General features: G+C 39.4%; 2 protein-coding genes and 1 non-coding gene across 5 annotated transcripts; all 3 read left to right on the top strand.

The window, feature by feature from the left end:
* Window positions 1–49: 49 nt before the first annotated feature.
* manea (mannosidase, endo-alpha) lies at window positions 50–6,356 on the top strand. Of its 3 annotated transcripts, none has more exons than XM_038969180.1 (5): window positions 50–167; window positions 1,700–2,342; window positions 2,456–2,565; window positions 4,635–4,711; window positions 5,007–6,356. In XM_038969180.1, exons 2-5 carry the CDS (start codon window positions 1,814–1,816, stop codon window positions 5,638–5,640), a joined length of 1,350 nt encoding a protein of 449 aa, XP_038825108.1. In that variant the 5' UTR covers window positions 50–167; window positions 1,700–1,813; the 3' UTR covers window positions 5,641–6,356. The 3 variants fall into 3 exon arrangements, with proteins under 3 accessions (XP_038825108.1, XP_038825107.1, XP_038825109.1); XM_038969179.1 differs by lacking the exon at window positions 50–167 and adding an exon at window positions 174–341; XM_038969181.1 differs by lacking the exon at window positions 50–167 and adding an exon at window positions 340–453.
* Window positions 5,721–5,796, top strand: trnaa-ugc. Its single transcript has one exon. It is a non-coding gene; the product is annotated as a tRNA-Ala (tRNA).
* A 5,195-nt stretch (window positions 6,357–11,551) lies between the features above and the next one.
* On the top strand, window positions 11,552–15,035 carry fut9a (fucosyltransferase 9a). The gene is made up of 2 exons (XM_038969625.1): window positions 11,552–11,747; window positions 12,857–15,035. Exon 2 carries the CDS (start codon window positions 12,865–12,867, stop codon window positions 13,951–13,953), a length of 1,089 nt encoding a protein of 362 aa, XP_038825553.1. The 5' UTR covers window positions 11,552–11,747; window positions 12,857–12,864; the 3' UTR covers window positions 13,954–15,035.
* Window positions 15,036–22,884: the final 7,849 nt, after the last annotated feature.

Below are 22,884 nucleotides of genomic sequence, written 5' to 3'. Positions count from 1 at the left end.
GCTTTGGCATTAGGTCAGATAACTTGTAGATCTATACGCCGTCTACCTACGCAGCACGTGAAACCCGTCACATGTCACCAACACATTAATGATAGGCTATGACAAATCTTGAACAGGAACAATGCATAGCGTCAATTCACAAGTAGATTGTCTTGTGTATAGCGTGGGTAGGTACCCTGTGACCTAATGTCTAACTCAGTAAAACCAACATTTTAGTGTGCTTCGGACAAAATAGATAATACTCTAGTAGCTCATTCGGATTCGGATTTCCGCTGTCCTGTTCAGTCTAAAGTTCAATGCAGCAATGTCCGGAGAGAACAACAGCAAGAAAATTAATGCTGGTAATGTTAACCTTGATTGTTGAATCGTCGTATTTTGCAAGAATATAGCTTCATTTCGACTTTACGGCAAATGCGTTTCTTACGGAGTAATCTGCCTCTTCTAAAACACACGGTAGTAAAATTTCAATATAGCATTTCCGCATAGCGCACTGACATGTTGGTTGTTGTAACAGTGTAACTATTAAACGATAATCATAACAAAATACTTTCACATTGCAATATTGCCTTCCCGGCATATCACTAGACATACAATAAGAAACTATTAAACTGTTAGCACATTGCACGTAGTGTCTGGGAATTGGGAAGGTGCAATGTTCTTTCAATTTTTGATATCTAGGCTACCCATTGCTTCTTGAAGAATACAAGTATGTCTCACGATTTTAGTACAACTTTCTGTCTTCGTCAGAACCCAAAATATACGATTTTATTTATTCCTTGTTTACAAGCAACGCGAATGTAATTAAACGAGTCGGCAGGTAGCCTAGCGGTTAAGAGCGTTGGGCCAGTAACCGAAAGTTCGCTGGTTCAAATCCACAAGCAGATCAGTTGCGCAGTCTGCCTGTGCCCTTGAGCAAGGCATTTAATCCTAATTGCTCATGTAAATCTCTCAGGGAAATAACTTCTGCTAGTGTCCATGTGCCCTTGAGAAAGGCACGTAATCCTTATCTCTCTGGATAAGAGTGTCTGCTAAATGACTCAAATGTAAATATAGTGAAATATGGTTAACCTTTGGATCTCCTGGACAGTCAGTCCTTGGATCTAGAGTGCACTGTCGGTACATTTTAGTGGGGTTGAATTTGACTTGATTCTTTCTCACACTAAAACTGAAAAGCAACATTTATGTAATAAAAAATGACATGGACAATTGTGTAAGAAAGTCACATTCCTTACCTCCATTACATGTCGTTTACATTTCCCTAGCAATATACCTCAGCTGTACACCAATACAAGTGGCGGGGACCTGTTTTGTTGTTTTATTTAATTGTAGCATTAATGCATGATAGGCCTGCTAATGTAGACACTCTAGCTGATAATAATAATAAGGAAGTGGATATTTAACCTGCAGACAGGGGTATAGGGGTCAGAATTAATGAAAGTTATAGTCAGGTATAGTTTCAGTAAGGGTTAGGGAAAGGCATAAAAGTTAACATTGGGTTAGCGTACCATTGTCCGCCGTCATTCATTTTCTGCTGGTCAAATATAAACTGCTTCATTTTAGAAATGATCCTCACTCTTTTTGGGGGAACACTGTCCCTAATCTGTCACTTGCATTTCAGTTGTCAGTAGGCTATTCCTGCCCTATCATGAATGGATAATTAGTCAACCTGTTTTTTTTTCTTCTGCATTTCAATTTGTAGAATGAACCAACATGGAGCAGCCAAGTTTCATTGACAACAATGAGCCCAAAAACCTCTAACGTTAACAGTTCTCCCAAGAATGGACAGTGGATCACAACAAGCATTAACTGAAGAATGGCAAGGTTTAGACGAAAATCTTGCTGTACATTTATTGGTTTGGTGTTGCTCATATTCATAGTAACAGTTGTTTTAAAGTCCTTTACACCAGAATATTCTCCATTTGGAAGCATCTTTGGTCTGGAATTGTTCCCTAATATCAAAGGACCTGGAAAAAATGACATTCAAATGCTTAGTAATATTGACAGTGTCGTCCCTGAAGCACTGAACAACATGAATGACGTAGACTCTGAGAGGGTCAAGAACGTAGAAGCTGCCCTCAGGCAATTCCCTGCTCCAAACTACAATATTCATGCCTTTTACTACACATGGTATGGCAACACACAGTTTGATGGAAAGTACATTCACTGGGACCACCCTCTTCTGCCACACTGGGATTCAAAGGTGGCAGCAGGATACCCAAGAGGGAGACACAGCCCACCAGATGACATTGGGGCCAACTTCTATCCTGCTTTAGGAGCTTATAGTTCCAGGGACCCCTCTGTTATTGAAGCTCACATGAAGCAACTGCGAGCAGGAGCTATTGGTAAGGCTTTGCCGTTGGTAATACATTTAATTTAGTATTTTTCTGCTACGGCAAGACCCAAGTATGCCATGTCATTCATCATCAGTTGAATAACTCAGTCTGTGCATTTCTAGGTGTTCTTGCTGTTTCCTGGTATCCACCTGGCATGAAGGATGAAAACGGTGAGCCAACAGATGACATTGTGCCTTTGATACTGGAGGTGGCACATGCATATCATGTAAAGGTGTGTATGATAATCAATGAAAAGAGCAAGCATGGCTCATATATAGTGGGGTTTGAAGTTCTTGGCACCTTTAAAAAGATGAGCAACAATGACTGAACAAAATAAATAATTAAAATACTGAGCTATATTCTATGCTCAAAGAAATTGGGATATTATATTTAGTACTAATACAATTGCTTAAGGAAAGCGATTAGAGGAAATAGGGGTCATAATTATTGACACCCCTGTTTTCAATACCTTTCAATATCGCACCCTGCGAGGATAATGGCACTGAGCCTATTTAGAAAATGTTTTATGAGTTGGAGAACACATTGAGAGGGACCTTAGGCCATTCCTCCATACAGAATCCTTCCAGATCCTGGATATCTTTCGGCGCTTATGGACTGCCCTCTTCAGTTCAAACCACAGATTTACAATGGGGTTCAAGTTCAGAGACTGATGGCCATTACAAAATGTTGATTTTGTGGCCAATTAACCATTTCTTTGTGTGCTTGGGGTCATTGTCTTGCTGGAGGATCCACCTGTGGCCAGTTTCAGCAACCAGGTTTTTGTGGACAATATCCTGATACTGGGTGACGTTTATTTATAATGGGGTCCAGGAAAAGTTGCTGCAATGATGCCGTTGACTTTAACAAGAGCCACAGGACTAGTGGAAGCAAAATAGCCCCATAACATTAAAGATCCACTGGCCGAATTTTACAGTAGCTATGGGGTTATTTTCTGCTCATGGTTTCTCATTTCGATGCCAAACCCACCACTGGTGTGCGAGTCGGACGTGCTCCATTTTCATGTCATCTGACCACAGCACCGTTTCCAATCCAAGTGGCAAATGCCAGTGCAGTTTAGCAGACTCCAAGTGTTTACATTTGTTGGATGACAAGAAAACACAACTCTTCGATGTCGAAATGAGAATGCACGAGCAGAAAATAACCCAATACCTACTTTTAAAATATGGTGGTGGATCTTTGATGTTATGGGGCTATTTTGCTTGGTGGTGGATCACCTAAGTTGACTAACTTGTTCACAGGATTGGTTAACACTTGGCTCCTAGGGTCTCCACCGAGCTAGTTCAATACACTTTTAGTTTTAATGCACCGTATTGCTGGAACAAAATTCTAAATGCATTTCATCTTGATGTTCTGGTGCCGTTTGGGCAATTTTAAAGTATTGATTGGCGCTTTATTTGTGGAATGTAACTGTAGGAATGTAACTGTTTTTCTGAGTGATTTGTGATGTTGTATTTGTGCTTAGGATGACTGTGCTTTTATATTTTAATATATATTTTGTTTTTAATATGTATTTTATAGGGTGCATTTGGAAAAGAGACCCAGGTCTCAATATCTCTTCCCCGTCAAAATAAAAATAAATGGGGCTATTTTGCTTCTACTGGTTCTGGGGCACTTGTTAGAGGAATCATGAACTTTACCCAGTACCAGGATATTTTAGTCAAAAACCTGGTTGCCTCTGCCAGGGGGCTGAAACTTGGCCGCAAGTGGATCTTCCAGCAACCCCATGCACACATCAAAGAAATGGTTCATTGCCCACAAAATCAACACTTTGCAATGGCCATCTCTGTCTCTGGACTTGAACCCCATTGAATACCTGTTGTTTGAATTGAAGAGGGCAGTCCATATGCGCAGAGAAAGGACATCAAGGATCTGGAAGGATTCTGTGAGGAATGGTCTAAGACTCCCCCCCCCCCCCCCCCCCCTCCATGTGTTTTCTAACTCCTAAAATATTTTATAGAAAGGCTCAGTGCCGTTATCCTCGCTGGGTGAGGTATTGAAAATGGGTGTCAATCATTTAGACCTCTACCCTTTTGAGAAAATAAATGATTACTTGTTAAACTAAATCAATTTTCTCTGAGCAATTTTTTTAGCACACAATATAGGTCAGTATTTGAATGATTTATTTAATACAGTCATTTTGCTCATCTTTATCAATGGCGTGAATACTTTTGGACCCCAATGTACATGTGTTCTTTGACAACATAAAAAGAAAGTAATTTTTCAGTTCATCCATTGCCTCTTTTTTTCCCATATTACTGTTGATTTGTGTTTACTACACAGGTTGCTTTTCACATTGAACCATACACAGGAAGAGATGAAACAAGTATGTTTAACAATGTCAAGTACATCATAGAGAAGTAAGTATTACATCATTCCTTATTTTATATTTCTGATTGGCCTTTAGTCTTGTCAGTATCAATAGAGTTCCACTTATATTACTATTTAACATACGTTTTTTACCTCAGCTTAACTCATTTATTTGTTCAGTAATACCTTATATTGGCAATGTTTCAAATATTACCTCAGCTTTATGAATTTGTATATGATCGAACAGCCTAACTCAAATCAGATCATGTCTATTTCTTAATCTTTGTAAGTAGACCCTGTTTGTAAAATGGTACTTAATTTGTAATCCTGTCATTCTATCTGAAGATATGGTGAGCACCCTGCATTCTACAGGCATAGAACAAACACTGGCAAGTTTCTTCCTCTATTCTACGTCTACGATTCCTATCTACTCAACTCAGAACAGTGGGCAAAACTCCTTAAACACACCAAAAGCAGTAGCATTAGAGATACTCCCTATGATGGTATCTTCATAGCCCTTCTTGTTGAAGAGAAACACAAGAGGGATATCGTCACGGCAGGTTTCGACGGAGTCTACACTTACTTCGCCACCAATGGGTTTTCCTATGGCTCCACTCAGCGCAATTGGGAGTCCATTAAAACTTTCTGTGAAGACAACAACCTGTTGTTCATTCCGAGTGTGGGGCCAGGTTATATTGACACCAGTATTAGGCCTTGGAATTTCCAGAATACACGCAACCGCATTAACGGGAAGTACTATGAAATGGCCCTGAGTGCAGCCCTAGAAGCTGGTGCAGATATTATATCTATAACATCATTCAATGAATGGCATGAGGGAACCCAGATTGAGATGGCAATTCCAAAAACAAGCCAGACTGTGTACCTAGACTACTTACCACACAAGCCTGTTGTCTATTTAGAGGTAACTCGCAAATGGGCAGCAATATTTAGCAATGAAAGGAAGAGACGGCTAGAATGATACGAAAAGCAAGGGCCTAACATTAAATCTGACCAGAAATTGTCTTACACAATATAGATTATGAAATTTGACAACAATAGGGCCCCGTGTGGCTCAGTTGGTAGAGCATGGCGCTTGCAACGCCAGGGTTGTGGGTTCGATTCCCACGGGGGGCCAGTACAAAAAAAGTATGAATGTATGTACTTGTAAGTCGCTCTGGATAAGAGCGTCTGCTAAATGACTTAAATGTAAATGTAAATAGTGCATGTGACAGAAACCTATATTGACTTTTTATCCTGTATGGTAACATTTATCATGGTTTTACAGATGAACTAATGAAAGGGCAGCCTTGAATTGTGTGGTCTTTGTCCTGCTTTATATGATTATAATGATTTGTACTTTAATCTATAACTGTTATATTTGGGTGGTTTAAACCCCTTCCTGGGCTAAAAAGCACTTTTAAAGGAGGGTCTGAATTGAATATGCTTTTTGTCTCGGAAATTCTTAACCTGGGTCTGTACAAAACACCACAATGTGACAGTTCCTACTTCATTGCACTACTGTATATACTGTCTGCTTTTTTTTCTTTTTCTTACCCATCCACCAATAGGTGCCTTTTGAGAGGCATTGTATAACCTCCCTGATCTTTGTGGTTGAATCTGTGTTTGAAATTCACTGCTTGTCTGAGGGACCTTAGAGATAATGGTATGTGTGGGGTACAGAGATGAGGTAGTCATTCAAAAATTGTGTTGAACACTATTATTGCACACAGAGTGAGTCCATGCAACTTATTACGTGATTTGTTATGCACATTTTTACTCCTGAACTTATCTAGGCTTGCCATAACAAAGGGGTTGAATACTTACTTATTCACTCCAGACATTTCAACTTTTCATTTTTTATTAATTTGTAAAAAAAACAGTTACACTTTGACATTATGTAGGCCAGTGAAGACAACATATCTATATAATCCATTTTAAATTCAGGCTGTAACAACAAAATGTGGTAAATATCAAGGGGTGTGAATACTTTCTGAAGGCACTGTACATACCAATGTCTAAGCAGCTTAAGTTTCTGTTAATTGTAAACCATAATGCACGAATATATACATCCTTAATTAAAATAAACATTTTGTACATTTAGGCTACTCTTGTTATTTCAGGGTTATCCTTCCTTATTTCTTTAAATACAGGACAGTTAACAAAAGGGGCAAACATTGTCATATTAAAATTACCAACCTGGGTTACCTCCTACGAAGCAGCCTCAACATTATCTCTTGTAATGCGCATTGTAGGCTACTGTATCTCTGAACAATTTAGATAGGGGATTATTCAAATAGACTATCAAGTAAACTTTAATTAATCACGAATCTTGTCAATTTAATGAGTATGGGTTTACATACAGGTTATGCCTATGTTGTAGGCTACATGTCATTTTAATAATGTACTTGGAAAACCACGTCACCTGCGAACAAATAATTGTATGAGCAGCGTCAATATTGCACATGCATTCCCAATTGAAAGATGGGGAACGTATGATGCACATTACATTTATTCAATAATGCAATTTTTTGAACGCATGCCCACTGATAGAATCTCTGCTGGGCTACCTACATTCGGTTTCACGAATACACTTTCAGCCTATATCTGCATTGTCGGTAAATAGGGGCAAGGAAGGTAGCGCATGGGCAGCCAGTGAGGAATTATTCCACATCGCATCACATGCCTTACATGGCCGTCCTTATATTTAACGAAACGATGCATTTGCTCAAATTTAGTGAATTGAGAATAACAGTCATTTTCGAATTCTGGTAACCTTCTCGGTTAGGTCGCATGGGAGGGGGATTTTATATAGCCTCCCTACATTGCAAGTTCGCGGAAACGTTATGGGTTTCGCCTCCTATGAATCCTGGCCAATTCCTGCAAATATTGCCATCAGCGCAAATATTTATTTGCATCCTTAACGTTTTCGGCATGTAGGACTGTATATATGAGGGAACGACCCGGAAAAGCAATGGAAGATATGCATATTTTAATACACGCTTGTCGAGATGGTGAGTAAAATTGATTTTTCTCCGCACCGTGTCAAAGCAGTGGTACCTCGTTTCGCAAGCCAAGATGTGCTAACTAATTATAAATAAAACATCAAGAAGAATCTGAAGGAAATGCGTATATCTCATCATTCAAGTCACCATTTTTGCATTAAAAAAAAATACACATTTGTATTAAGGTCATTGACGTTATAGGCATTTGTCTTCGATGATTTGCCCCCTATGAATGACGATAAGGAGTAGCCTATGTTTACACGCCTGTCAGTGTTCTCAAAGATGCTTATATATGGCCCACATGATTTGAAGCTCTGTTGGTGCGTAAAAGGGCGTTTGTTAACCAGAGGGAATAGGGCTACAATAATATAAGGCTACATTTTTTACCAATAGATTTTATTTTAAAGACACCAACGACAATGCTGCTTAATGAGGAATGACACTCATTGCAAGTGTGTTTAGGCTACAACTGGTTTTTAAATGACCTTCAGTTGCACCGGCTGAAAATTAATTCTTACTATGGATACTGCTCGTTTCAACCTTTCGCCAGTGTAGCCAAACCAAACGAGAAATGCAGGAAAATTATTATAATAGCCAATCTGCAAATGGACCTGTTTTATTCCGCCCTCAGATAAAGCCAATAGCCTACACAAGACCACTGCACCCCCACCCCCCCAGTTGTCATACTAGTTTGAAAAAACAATTTGATCCCTGCATAAACTTATACATTTACCAAATGAAAATAAGCGCAATGAGCCTTAGCAATTTCTCTATATAATTGATTTCTTTGACTTTAGTTTTGATCACCATGGAAACCTAACTATGCCACCTGTGAATGAAGAACTATTATTCTAAAATGTCTCACCCTCACAGTTTAGTTGTCTGCTTCCATTCACCCTTCATCATTATCATTGGAATTCAGTCCTATTTTGCATACTATAGCTTCCCCTTAAATCCAACTTAATACATTTCAACCTTTTAAGCACAATGTATCACTCTAATACTTACAGAAAGTGGATTCCTGTCATGTAAGAGGATTTGGTGTACATGAAAATGCATTGATACTGTAAGCCTTTAAAATGAGGTGCATTTGTCTACCCTAGTCCATTAATGGCTGATGAACATAGCTCTCTTAACCACTGCTCAGTCACAAATGCCTGTCTGTATAGAAAAATTGTGCCGCCATACGGCAATACGCTAGAAAATTGTGAAAGACTCTGGAAATTGGAAAGTTACTGGTTTATCTAGAATCATCTCTTTATAACTGTTTCAAGAAAATATGGAATACATGAAAAGAGTAGTCTAATTCTACACAGATATTATTTGATTTGCTTATTTATTATCTTATGTAACATGCAGGTCACAGGTGTGTGTTCAATTTACAAGAGCTTGGAACATTATGTGTTCACTCCGCCTTAAGATGGCAGCATTCTCATATGCATGCAATTGATGTGTGTGACATGTCACATGGATATTTGAATACTGTATTTTTCTGACAGTGATTCAATTAATGTGTAGTGGAGGAGTAGGTGCTTAATTGAACAACCAGTATGCATGTGTGATGAGCATTCTTGCCTAAGACCTGAAGAATTGTGTTAGCTCCCAGAACGTATACCTACGGTATAGGTATAGGCTTTAACTCGATAGGTTAACACTGAGATGAATCAAGTTCAGTATCAGGCCAGTCAAACATGTAAAGTAGTATCACCAAGTTATTCCAGTGGTGCAAGTCTACCCTGATTTGTTGATATTGTCTTTTTAAAGCTAGAATCCTTAGCAAAGCAGATACCCCGCCTCTGTTTTGATGAAAACCCATTTACTTGTTCCACATTTTGTTACGTTACAGCCTTATTCTAAAATGGTTTGAATAAAAAAAAAAATCAGCAATCTACACACAATACCCTATAATGACAAAGTGAAAACAGGTATGTAGAAATGTTTGCAAATGTATTAAAAATGAAAATCAGAAATAGCTTATTTACATAAGTATTCAGACCCTTCTTTGCTGTGAGATGTGAAATTGAGCACATGTGCTTCCTGTTTCCATTGATCATCCTTGAGATGTTTCTACAACTTGATTGGAGTCCACCTGTGGTAAATTCAATTGGTTGTATATGATTTGGAAAGGCACACACCTGTCTATATAAGGTCTCACAGTTGACAGTTCATGTGAGAGCAAAAACCAAGCCGTGAGGTGGAAGGAATTGTCCGTTGATCTCCGAGAAAAGGATTGTGTCAAGGCACAGATCTGGGGAAGGGTACCAAAAAATGTCTGCAGCAATGAAGGACTTCATCATTCTTAAATGGAAGAAGTTTGGAACCATCAAGACTCTTCCTAGAGCTGGCCGCCTGCCCAAACTGAGCAATCGGTGTAGAAAGGCCTTGGTCAGGGAGGTGACCAAGAACCTGATGGTTACTCTGGCAGAGCTCTAGAGTTCCTCTGTGGAGATGGGAGAACCTTCCAGAAGGAAAACCATCTCTGCAGCACTCCACCAATCAGGCCTTTATGGTAGTGTGGCCAGACGGAAGCCACTCCTTAGTAAAAGGCACATGACAGCCCGCTTGGAGTTTGCCAAAAGGCACCTAAAGACTCTCAGACCATGAGAAACATGATTCTCTGGTCTGATGAAACCAAGATTGAACTGCCAAGTGTCACGTCTGGAGGACACCTGGCACCATCCCTATGGTGAAGCATGGTGGTGGCAGCATCATGCTGTGGGGATGTCTTTCAGTGGCAGGAACTGGGAGACTAGTCAGGATCGAGGCAAAGATGAATGGAGGAAAGTTCAGAGAGTTCCTTGATGAAAATCTGCTCCAGAGCACTCAGGACCTGTGCACTCAGGACCTACTGGGGCGAAGGTTAACCTTCCAACAGGACAACAACCCTAAGCACACAGCCAAGACAACACAGGAGTGGCTTCGGGACAAGTCTCTGAATGTCCTTGAGGGGCCGAGCCAGAGCCCGGACTTGAACCCGATGGAACATCTCTGGAGAGACCTGAAAATAGCTGTGCAGGAACGCTACCCATCCAACCTGACAGAGCTTGAGAGGATCTGCAGAGAAGAATGGGAGAATCTCCCCAAATACAGTTGTGCGAAGAAGACTCGAGGCTGTAATCGTTGCCAAAGGTTCTTCAACAAAGTACTGAGTAAAAACAGTTTTTGCTTTGTCATTATGGGGTATTGTGCTTAGATTGACGAGGGAAAAAAACAATGTAATATATTTTAGAATAAGGCTGTTACCTAACAAAATGTGGAAAAAGTCAAGGGGTCTGAATATTTTCCGAAGGCACTGTAACTGTTTCAGTTTTAACCATGTTTTGAGGCTTTACAGTGTTTTTTTTACATTTACATTGTTTTCAAACATTGGTGTAAACAAGCTTATATTTTAGGTTCTGATGGGGAATGACAGTTGAACTAAGCTGATGAGGCATATATAAGTTATATATTCTTTATGAATCAATTAATATATATTATATATAATATATAAGTCCAAAAATGGATGTAGGAATTAAATATTTGCACTTTAAATGGGCAATCTGCGATTGCTACAAAAACACGCTTGTATTTGTAGCAACACACATTGCCCCTTTAAAGCTAGGATACTTAGTTGATACATCCATTTTTGTACTTATAAATTAATGATCTACCCATTGATTCTTGAAGAACATATAATGTATACATGCCTCATCAGCTTAGTTCAACTGTCATACCTCATCAGAAACCAAAATATAAGCTTGTTTTACTCTGTTTGTAAACAATGTGATTGTAAACAAACACTGTATAGCCTCAAAACATGGTTAAAACTGAAACAGTTAGGGTGCCTTCGGATACTCCCTTTTAACAAACTATTGTAACCTCACTTGTTCTCTTTTTCTTAAGGATACATCAATGAGATGACCTGGGAACTCAACATCAGACCAAAATCACTAGATGACTAAGGACCTTATTCCAACTGTGTGCAGCAACACCTCATTCAAACACTACTTCAAACACTACTACTGAGCCAATGTAGAGCCTGCCCCTTCAGAATTCCATGACTTTTTTCCTTGCCTGGATTTCAGCACAAAGTCAAATCTACCAGGTGTGGAATAGTTATTTTGTTCTTTGATACTTTTGAACTAATAGTAAAAGGATTTAATGCAGATTCAATGTTACATTACCTTTTAGATATCTACTTCTCACTGCAAATTAGAATTATAAGACTGCCAGGGAGAGACAATGCTTTTTTACCAATCGCAAACTAGCCCAACCCACTGGGCACAGTAGTCAGTTCAATGTCTAATGTTGATTAACCTTTGGTTGAGATGTCAACTAATGTGAATTCAATGTGAAATCAACCAAACATTTCACCATGTCATTGGATTTAGGTTAAAAGTTGGGTGAAAAAGACTAAATTCCCTTACGTTGATTACTTTTTGTAAATCCAATCAGTTTCTCATGTTGATTCAACGTCATCAGATTACATTTTTGTAATGAAATGGCGTGGATACAACGTTAATGCAACCAAGTTTTGCCCAGTGGGAAGCACTATACTTTAAAAAGCTTCCACGTCTTGCTGTCTTTATTCAAGCCACACTGCAAGTTAAGAAAGTGCAAGTTAAGAAAGAGGGCAGTTAGTAGTATTTGTGGACGTGGTCTCCACTTTGACAGAGAAGTTTGGACTTGAGGTATGTAAGACCGCCGCTCCTCACGATCATCTGAGAAGATATTATAAATCATCACCATACTCGGTTCACAGCAGAGCAGACTTTCATAGACCTTTTGCACCATAGTTTGTTTATATCCATTGGTTATTGCAGGTTGTCGAAAGGCACACTGGATTTACCTTGCCCAGCGAAGATTCACATTTGGAGCCATTCTATCGGTCCCTAGTTGAATCTCTCTCCTACTCTGCAATCCGGGCGAGCTAATCTCGTGTGCTCGTTCACAAATCGCCTCAACACACTTCTCACACTGCACGAGCCACAACAAAAATGTTTGCCAAACAGTTCATTGAACGTAAAAGCCATTATTTAACGTTGTTGGCCCTCTCATACTGTATCAGGCAAGGACAGACACTTACAAACAATCTCAAACTTTTGTCATCATTCCTCTCTTCCTCTTATTCACTGGAAAGAGTAATTCTGATTAAATAAGGAATTCACAGATTCATTGATTTTAATGTTGTTGTTTTTTACGTATCTTTTATAGGACAGAGTATGCCATCTGCACCTTTCCACAGAATTCTACGACCCCTTCTACTTGGCACCTTCCTACTGGGCTGTTTTGTGACTCTGTTTTTGATGTACTTTAAACCGTCCACTAGCTGGCTATCAGGTCCTGTAGAGTCAACAGCATCCACAATCCGAGTTAAAAACCTCTTCTCCGCCAAGAGTGACAAAAACCTGACCACTGTACTCGTCTGGCTCTGGCCCTTTGGACAGACCTATGACCTGGGTGTCTGCAGCTCTCTGTTCAACATTGAGGGCTGTTTCATCACAGCAGATCGGAACCTATATAATAAGTCAGATGGGGTCGTCATACATCACAGGGATATCTGTACTGATCTCTCCAACCTGCCCCCCCTTCAGCGTCCCTCCTTCCAGAAGTGGATATGGATGAACCTAGAGTCACCATCTCACTCCTCTCAGCTGCCCGGTATCGAAAACCTGTTCAATTTAACTCTGAACTATCGCCAGGATGCTGATATCGAAGTGCCTTATGGGTCGATCGTGACGGCCCAAGGGGACGAGGATTTCGTGCCTCCGAGCAAAAGCAAATTGATCTGCTGGATTGTCAGCAACTGGAACCCGGATCATGTGCGAGTGAAGTACTACAACGAGCTATACAAACACATTGAGGTTCGCGCTTATGGACAAGCCTTTGGGGAGTACATTGCGGATCAAGACTACTTTCCTACCATTGCCAGTTGTAAATTCTACTTGGCATTTGAGAACTCAATTCACAAAGACTACATCACAGAGAAACTGTATAACCCACTCTCTGTAGGGACGGTGCCTGTGGTTTTAGGCCCGCCAAGACAGAACTATGAGAACTTTGTCCAGGGGGATGCTTTTATCCATGTGGATGACTTCACCTCTCCCAAAGAGTTGGCTGACTATCTCCTGCTCTTGGACAAAAATGAGGAAATGTACCTCAGGTACTTTGAGTGGCGACGGCACTTTAAGGTGAAAAAGGCATACTTCTGGGCCGAACACACATGCCTCACTTGTGATTATCTCAGAAGGCACAAAGAGTACAAGGCATTCAATAACCTCGATAAATGGTATTGGGGTGGAACGCCTTGAAGGCCCAAGAAATTGTTGTTTTGCTGTTGGAGGCATTGCTTGAAAAATATTTTCAGTCATGGACAATGCTTCAGCATGTTTTTCTCAGTGGTTACAGGGGCCCAAATTAGCCATTCCCTTTTTTTATTTTGTTACCAGCCAGATTTGCTCAGCCTTACTTTGCCTATTGCATTTTCATTCAATCATGTATTTGTATTTATGTTGTAGTCATTTGCAATGCTTTTAATATTTGTTTTATAAAATAACACTTTTATATTTAATGTCTGAACGTGACCACATTTGCTGCTATCTGTTTTTTTTAATGATGTACTGTAACTGTTTCCCACCCCATAAGGTGGGAATCAAGCTGACATGCCACATCTTTCATCTGGCAGTATTCACAACATTGTGGTGTTGAAATTGTAGTTTTTGTAATTGTAACCAGTATTCTTTTTTTTTTTCTGTGGAATGTTCATGTTGAATTTGTTGTCCTCAGGGCACTATTGAAAATGAGTCACTGGTCTCAATGGGCTCCCAAGGTTAAATAAAATAATAATGAAAAAATATATACAATAAATAATTGAAGAAATAGTTGTTTCAATTAAAATATTTATGTACTATTTATTGAATTGAGACATTGTATGATACAATACCATCTAAAATTCGTGATACAGTCATCTATGCAGTGTTTACTGAACTTCAAATGTAAAAGTAGTTCAGTTTTGTTATCTACTGTATATTGTATATGTGTGTGTTTTTGAGAAATCACCCTCAATTTATTTTTGCAAGGTTGCATTTGCAAAACAAATGGACACTCATCTTTGATCATGTATGTACAGTAACACATTGTAGAAAGCAGGAAAGATAACAAAAAAATACTGACAAAGTGTGTCAGGGGAGAAATGTGAACTTATTATGCTAATAGTGGTTTCTTAGTGGGCATTATCACATTAAATGCATTGAGGTTCTTTAAAATGCCCAGTTTTCATTCCATGCTGTGTAAATGCCAATTTTGTCTACATTTTCTCCACTGAACAATGGAGAAAAAAACAGCTCTCAGCACGATGGTTGAATCGGTAACACTTTATTTGAACTGTACGTAATAAGAGTCATAATATAACATAAACATTTCTGAAATAGTTATAACAAGTGTTATGACAACAGTTAATGTCACTTGCAATTGCTAGCTGTTGACACCTGTCAAGACTACATAAATGTGTCATAACCATGAGAAATGTCATGCCAGTTTTTCCTAAAGGGTAACACTACCTTAATGAAGTAAAATATTCATAATTTCATGAGTATAATATTGTCATAACATTATCCTATCAGCCACTAACCCTTCATTACATTTTTTTCTATGATATTGGCCTCTTACATTTAGCACCATTTAGCACTTTCATCAAGTCTAAGCACTTCACATTTCCAGTAAAAGCTCTCTGACCTCATCCACCTGCAATGTGTAACACCCACCTGGATGATGCACAGCAGCAGTGGAGAGATAAGACGTGAATGTGCCAATTGGAATTAGGGTAAGATTAGGTGCTAGGATATAAAGCGGAGTAATGATCACTTCACTGTGACGGCAGATACCCTACATAATTATGTCATAATTCACCAAAATAAACATCAGGAGTATTATTTAATTTTTTTACACTTCTGTTTATGACACAATGCCAGGTTACCTACACTACAGCTAACCATTTTAGCCTTGATGAGTAAGTGACAAACCTATGTTAATAATACCTGTCAGTCATGTTTACGACAATATTATGATGCTGGTATGTTGTAGCTACAGTTCAAATACAGTGTAGGAACACTTTCTTTGAAGGTTGAATACGTGAAGCATTCGTATCAGCATATATAAACTATTCATAACACATCCATGAAATCAGTAACATCATAAAGACCTTAAGAGTGCATTCAATAAGCATACAGTAATATTATTTGTCATTAGTGACGTTATGGAATAGTTTAAATGTGAAAATAAAAGTCCTATGGAGCAACAGATTTTGGGCAGAACAACAAAAAAACTATCTTCCCTTAAGTTACTTTATTGGTTCTGAAATACTGTTTCTTTTTTACTATTTCCATTTTGTTTATCACTATGCATGTTGTGTTAACATTGATGCTTTTTGTTTACTTTTAAATTCATTTCCAAAATGTATCGCCAGATAGATTCACACAATCTATAGATTGTATGAAGACTTGTCACAATGACCCTCAAAGATATGAACCACAGATTTACAGACTGAACGGTCAACCGAATGGGCAATATAACTTCTGTAGACTACATTTAAAACATTTCTTTTTTAAATGTAACCTTTATTTAAATCAAACATAACTGTTGATTACATGTTCTAAAAATACATCAGATATTTATAGTATCTGGCTATATGGTTGGAAAACACATGTAACATGAAATCAATGTTAATTAAGGTAACACTAATACATGTTTGAGAAGGTGAATTTAAAAGTTAAGGACATTTTCGTATCTCTACTACTGTAGATGCTTTATGAATGAATACACTATGAAGGTCTTTATAAATGTCACTTACACCTTCGTGGATGTGTTATGAATTTGTGTTATTATGTTGTTGTGAATGCTTTCTGTATCAGTAACGAACATCCCTGTGCTTGCCTCGCTGTGCCACTTCCACCTGCTCCAGCACACACCGAGACCATAACCTTGGACCTCTGCCTCGCAAACACACGTGCTCGCCCTCTTGAAGCACATTTAACTAGCTGCGCCACCGAAAAGGTACCAATGTAATGGTGCAGGTGGTGGTTTCAAGCTCGATTCAGTCCGTATTGCGGAGGAGCCGCGGTATAGAGCGATTTACATTTAAAGGTAATTTTCCGAATGAGCCGACATATGCAGCGTTTGCCGTGAATGCAGTCTCCGCAAACACGGGAACATTGCCTTTAAATTTGAATCGCCCTATACAGGGGATATTCCGCTATACAGATTGAATCAAAACCTTTGTTTAACCAATTCAATTCGGTTATATATGTCACCTTCAAAGAAAGTCACCTAAAGAGTTGCTGTTGAATCTTAACGCAAAACTTATGTAAGACTTTCAAAATATATTTTATGCAAGATTAGTTTCTACCTGGTGAAAATACTAAACTTTCAGGTTTTTTTCATTTTGTTGTATTTACTGTGAGTGGGACCATTAGTGTAAAGAGGATGATTATAAATATTTGTTATATAGACAATAAAAAAAACAATCAGTCTATGTGTATAACTTGAAATTGAAAGGCTATTTTAATAAGGTGGTGTAAGGGACAAGGACACAACATAAAGCATGTCGTCCGTGTGCAGCGGGCAGCCGCCCTATAGCCTCTGACCGCAGAACATCGGCCGTCATTTTCTTTCCAAGCGATTCTTCATGTTGAAGCGTCAACTTTCGTTGACACCCAAAAGATCTACTGCACACGACCGACGTTCGTAATGATGTGTCCCATCCTCAAAACTAGTCCACTGACATGTCGACGAGCGGAATTCTGTAACTTTCTTTTTAAAAACACCCCACAGCTCTACCATTTAATTAAATAACGTAGAAAGAAGTTCAACAGTCTTGATTGAATGGAATTTTTTTTCTCCCACTGTTCCAGGCTGTGATTGGTTGATACTGCCGGGACATAGCCTAGTTCCAAATACTGAATCAGACCAGCGCTAGCGTTGCATTATAGCCTGCCGCCAGTCAAGGGAGAGCTGCACAGACCATAGCTAAGTCAATCAGTCTACCTACCATAGATAATATTGTGGGCAGCTGTAATATCTAGGCTAACCTTTGTTGGACTGTATTTATACTCACACTAAGTTAGCTAGCTACTAATGGACTAGCTAAGCTTTGATAACAAATTGCTAACACTAATTCGCACCAGCTATGAATGCACAAAGTGAGTAGTGTCCGGTGAGTAGGCCAACTCTGCTTTGACAACAACAGCTAGCTAGTTGATTCATTCACTGAGGTAGGTAATAATACCTATCTTGCTAGTCTAAAAAACAGCAGCACATAGCCTATTAGGGTCAGCAAACCATATATTTTTTTTTACAGCCACTGCCAAAGATTTTAGCTAATAAAAAGCTTGCCTTCAGCTCAGCCACTGGTATTGCCTTGCTTTGATCTTCTGGCTATGTCAACTAATCATATTCTCAAATTATGAAATAAAATGCATTCAATCAAGACCGTCAAATGTCATTCTGAATAATGTGTATATATTTGTAATGTTTCAGTCTCTTTTTTAACGTTCAAGTGTTGCCAGCTTTGAATAATGATTTGTGCTTCAAAGCAGCTTATGAATGAGGGGGAAAGAAAAGAGACACTTATACCGGAGAGCCAGCGTTGAAGACAACAGTAATACTGTTTTGGAAAGGCCGTTTTTCTTCAAGTGAGGCAATTATACAAAAGAGAATGCAGACCGTTTTTGGATTAGATGCTAATCCTGTTGACATGACCTAAATTCAACCATCCTGTTGAAATTTTGCAGAGATATATAACTTTTATTCACGCATAAATGTATGACTCATTGGCTGTCTCAAATGGAGCTATTGTGAGTTCATGAACTGTCCCAGACTGTCCCAGAATATGACTATGACACTTCCAGGTATGGTTTCATATTGTACAGTTTCACTTCATGTATGAAACAGAGGTTTCTTGTTAAATGTGATCTGTTGCAACAGGTTTGTTCTCTTGTTGTCTGAACTTTCTTTGTTCTTTGCACAAACATGTCAATTCTCTTTTCTGTGACTAAGTACATTAGGAGAGTGGCTTAGGATATGTTTTTTATTCGAGTTGGTGCAAAGATGGTGTCCATGGACATTATCTCTGCATGAAGAGCATTCTTCATGTTTTGCTGAATCTTAATTGAACAATGCCTTTTCTGCCAGTTTACTGAAAGAGATGTTGAATCGATCATTGTAAGGTTCATTGTATTTTGCCAATGTGTATAACTGTAGATGTCTGGTATTGTCACGTTTGCTGGAATAAATATCGGACCAAGGCGCAGCGGATGTTGAGTTCCACATTATTTATTAAAGTGAAAACTTAGAACAAAACAAATAAAGATACAACGAACCGTGACTACAGAGGTGCTACGTGCACTAACTCAAAACAATATCCCATAAAACACAGGTGGAAAAAATGCGTCTTAAATATGATCCCCAATTAGAGACAACGATAACCAGCTGCCTCCAATTGGGAACCATATCAAGCACACCAACCTAGAAATATGAAAACTAGAATACCCACATAGAAATAATGAACTAGAATACAACATAGACATCCATATACTAAGTCACGCCCTGACCTACTATACCATAGAGAAACAATGGTTCGTGACTGGTATTGTCAAGAAAATAAAGACATTTATAAAAGAGTAAACGTTTTAGGGTTAGTATACATATCCATATAGATTGGAAGACACAATGTCCCGATTTACTAAGTTTAATCTTCATAAGGTTTCAATAAGAAACATAAGGCTCTATTCAATCTGTATCTTTGAAGCTGGTTCCGACTGACATTTTCGCTTATAACTTGATCTGTGGGTACCGTAGATCGAAATGGCTTGCATTGAGCGATAGCCCTGGTTCACACGGACACAGTAGTACTGTAATTTGTCTGAACTTGTGTGACACATGCCTGCAATCGTTACATCATAGCGCAACAGTAGATAGTTGTTTCAAACAAAAAAACATGTTCTGTTTGTCATAGATGGACAATATTAATATGAGATGAAAAGCTAACAAGCTAACAAGTTCAGGGAGCCAAGCTAGAGCTCTGTGAGACGTTTACAGTGATGGGGCAGACGTTTTGATCAAGAGAGGCCTTTAGAAAATATGCACATTTTCTCTAGCACTAAACATACAAATATGTATTTTACAGTTATAAGGAAGGTGAAATGTTATAGTTAGTTGTTTTATAATTTGATTATGCTATATGTAGCTATTTCAATTATTATCCAAAATTATTCCAACCAATACAATGTGATATACAGCACCAGTCAAACGATTGGACACACCTACTCATTCAAGGGTTTTTCTTTACTTTTTACTATTTTCTACATTGTAGAATAATAGTGAAGACATAAACACTATGAAATAACTATGAATAACCAAAAAAGTGTAAACAAATCAAAATATATTTTATATTTGAGATTCTTCAAAGTAGCCACCCTTTGTACCCTCTTGGCATTCTCTTAACCAGCTTCATGAGGTAGGTCACCTGGAATGCATTTCAATTAAAAGTTAATTTTTGGAATTTCTTTCCTTCTTAATGCATTTCAAATCAAATCAAATGTATTTATATAGCCCTTCTTACATCAGCTGATATCTCAAAGTGCTGTACAGAAACCCAGCCTAAAACCCCAAACAGCAAGCAATGCAGGTGTAGAAGCACGGTGGCTAGGAAAAACTCCCTAGAAAGGCCAAAACCTAGGAAGAAACCTAGAGAGGAACCAGGCTATGAGGGGTGGCCAGTCCTCTTCTGGCTGTGCTGGGTGGAGATTATAACAGAACATGGCCAAGATGTTCAAATTTACATAAATGACCAGCATGGTCAAATAATAATAATCACAGTATTGTCGAGGGTGCAGCAAGTCAGCACCTCAGGAGTAAATGTCAGTTGGCTTTTCATAGCCGATCATGTCTGGGACAGGTAGCACGTCCGGTGAACAGGTCAGGGTTCCATAGCCGCAGGCAGAACAGTTGAAACTGGAGCAGCAGCACGGCCAGGTGGACTGGGGACAGCAAGGAGTCATCATGCCAGGTAGTCCTGAGTCATGGTCCTAGGGCTCAGGTCCTCCGAGAGAGAGAAAGAAAGAATTAGAGAGAGCATACTTAAATTCACACAGGACACCGGATAAGACAGGAGAAGTACTCCAGATATAACAAAGTGACCCTAGCCCCCCGACACATAAACTACTGCAGCATAAATACTGGAGGCTGAGACAGGAGGGGTCAGGAGACACTGTGGCCCCATCCGATGATACCCCCGGACAGGGCCAAATAGGAAGGATATAACCCCACCCACTTTGCCAAAGCACAGCCCCCACACCACTAGAGGCATAACTTCAACCACCAACTTACCATCCTGAGACAAGGCCGAGTATTTGAGCCATTTGAGCCAATCAGTTGTGTTGTGACAAGGTAAGGGTGGTATACACAAGATAACCCTATTAGGTAAAAGACCAAGTCCATATTATGGCAAGAACAGCTGAAATAAATAAAGAGAAATGACAGTCCATCATTACTTTAAGACATTAAGGTCAGTCAATATGGAATATTTCAAGAAGTTTGAAAGTTTCTTCAAGTGCAGTCTAAAAACCATCAAGCGCTATTATGAAACTGGCTGTCATGAGGACTGCCACAGGAAAGGAAGACCCAGAGTTACCTTAGAGTTCATTAGAGTTACCAGCCTCAGAAATCGACAATTAACTGCACCTCAGATTGCACCTCACAGAGTTCAAATAACAGACACATCTCAACATCAACTGTTCAGAGGAGACTGCGTGAATCAGGCCTTCATGGTCGAATTGCAGCAATGAAACCACTACTAAAGGACACCAATGAGAAAAAGAGACTTGCTTGGGCCAAGAAACATGAGCAATGGACAATAGACTAGTGGAAATCTGTCCTTTGGTCTGATGAGTCCAAATTTGAGATTTTTGGTTCCAACCGCTTTGTCTTTGTGAGATGCAGAGTAGGTGAACGGATGATCTCCGCATGTGTGGTTCCCAACGTGAAGCACGGAGGAGGAGGTGTGATGGTGTGGGGGTGCTTTTCTGGTGACACTGTGATTTATTTAGAATTCAAGGCACACTTAACCAGCATGGCTACCACAGCATACTGCAGCGATACGCCATCCCATCTGGTTGGTGCTTAGTGGGACTATCATTTGTTTTTCAATAGGACAATGACCCAACACACATCCAGGCTGTGTAAGGGCTATTTGACAAAGAAGGAGAGTGATGGAGTGCTGCATCAGTTGACCTGGCCTCCACAATCACCTGACCTCAACCCAACTGAGATGGTTTGGGATGAGTTGAACCGCAGAGTGAAGGAAAAGCAGCCAACAAGTGCTCACCATATGTGGGAACTCCTTCAAGACTATTGGAAAAACATTCCAATGTGAAGATGGTTGAGAGAATGCAAAGCTGTCATCATGAAGTATATTTTGATTTGTTTTGACTAATTATTATTTACAATAACGGCCTAGCCCGGACAATTGTGCGCTGCCCTGTGGGACCCCCAATCACTGCCAGATGTGCTGCAGCCTGGATTCGAACCAGGGACTGTAGTGATGCCTCTTGTACTGAAATGCAGTACCTTAGACTGCTGCGCCACTCGGGAGCTAATGCTAACTGTTAAGGCTAACTGCCTTAATTTTGCCAGGAAGAGTAACTGCTGCCTTGGCACCAGCTAATGGGGATCCATAATAAATACAAATACAAACAGTGGACTAATGTAGAAAATACTAAAATACACTGAGTGTATGAAACATTAAGGACACCTGTTCTTTCCATGACGTATAGACTAACCAGGTGAATCCAGGTGAAACCTATGATTTCATATTGATGGTAAATCACTTGGTAAATCCACTTCAATCGGTGTAGATGATGGGGATCAGACAGATAAAAGAAGGGTTTTTAAGTATTGAGACAATTGAGACATGGATTGTGAATGTGTGACATTCAGAGGGTGAATGAGCAAGACAAAATATTTAAGTGCCTTTGTACGGAGTATGGTAGTAGGTGCCAGGCGCAACGGTTTGTGTCAAGAACTGCAACGCTGCTGGGTTTTTCAGGCTCAACAGCTTCCCGTGTGTATCAAGAATAGTCCACCACCCAAAGGAAATCCAGCCATCTCGACACAACTGTGGCAAGCATTGGAGTCAACATTGGCCAGCATCCCAGTGGAATGCTTTCGACACCTTGTAGAGTCCATGC

The sequence above is a fragment of the Salvelinus namaycush genome, chromosome 30, assembly GCF_016432855.1.
Source record: "Salvelinus namaycush isolate Seneca chromosome 30, SaNama_1.0, whole genome shotgun sequence".
Classification (NCBI taxonomy): Eukaryota; Metazoa; Chordata; class Actinopteri; order Salmoniformes; family Salmonidae; genus Salvelinus; species Salvelinus namaycush.
Note: the sequence above shows the minus strand (reverse complement) of the source record. Positions and strands in the feature narration are given on the sequence as shown.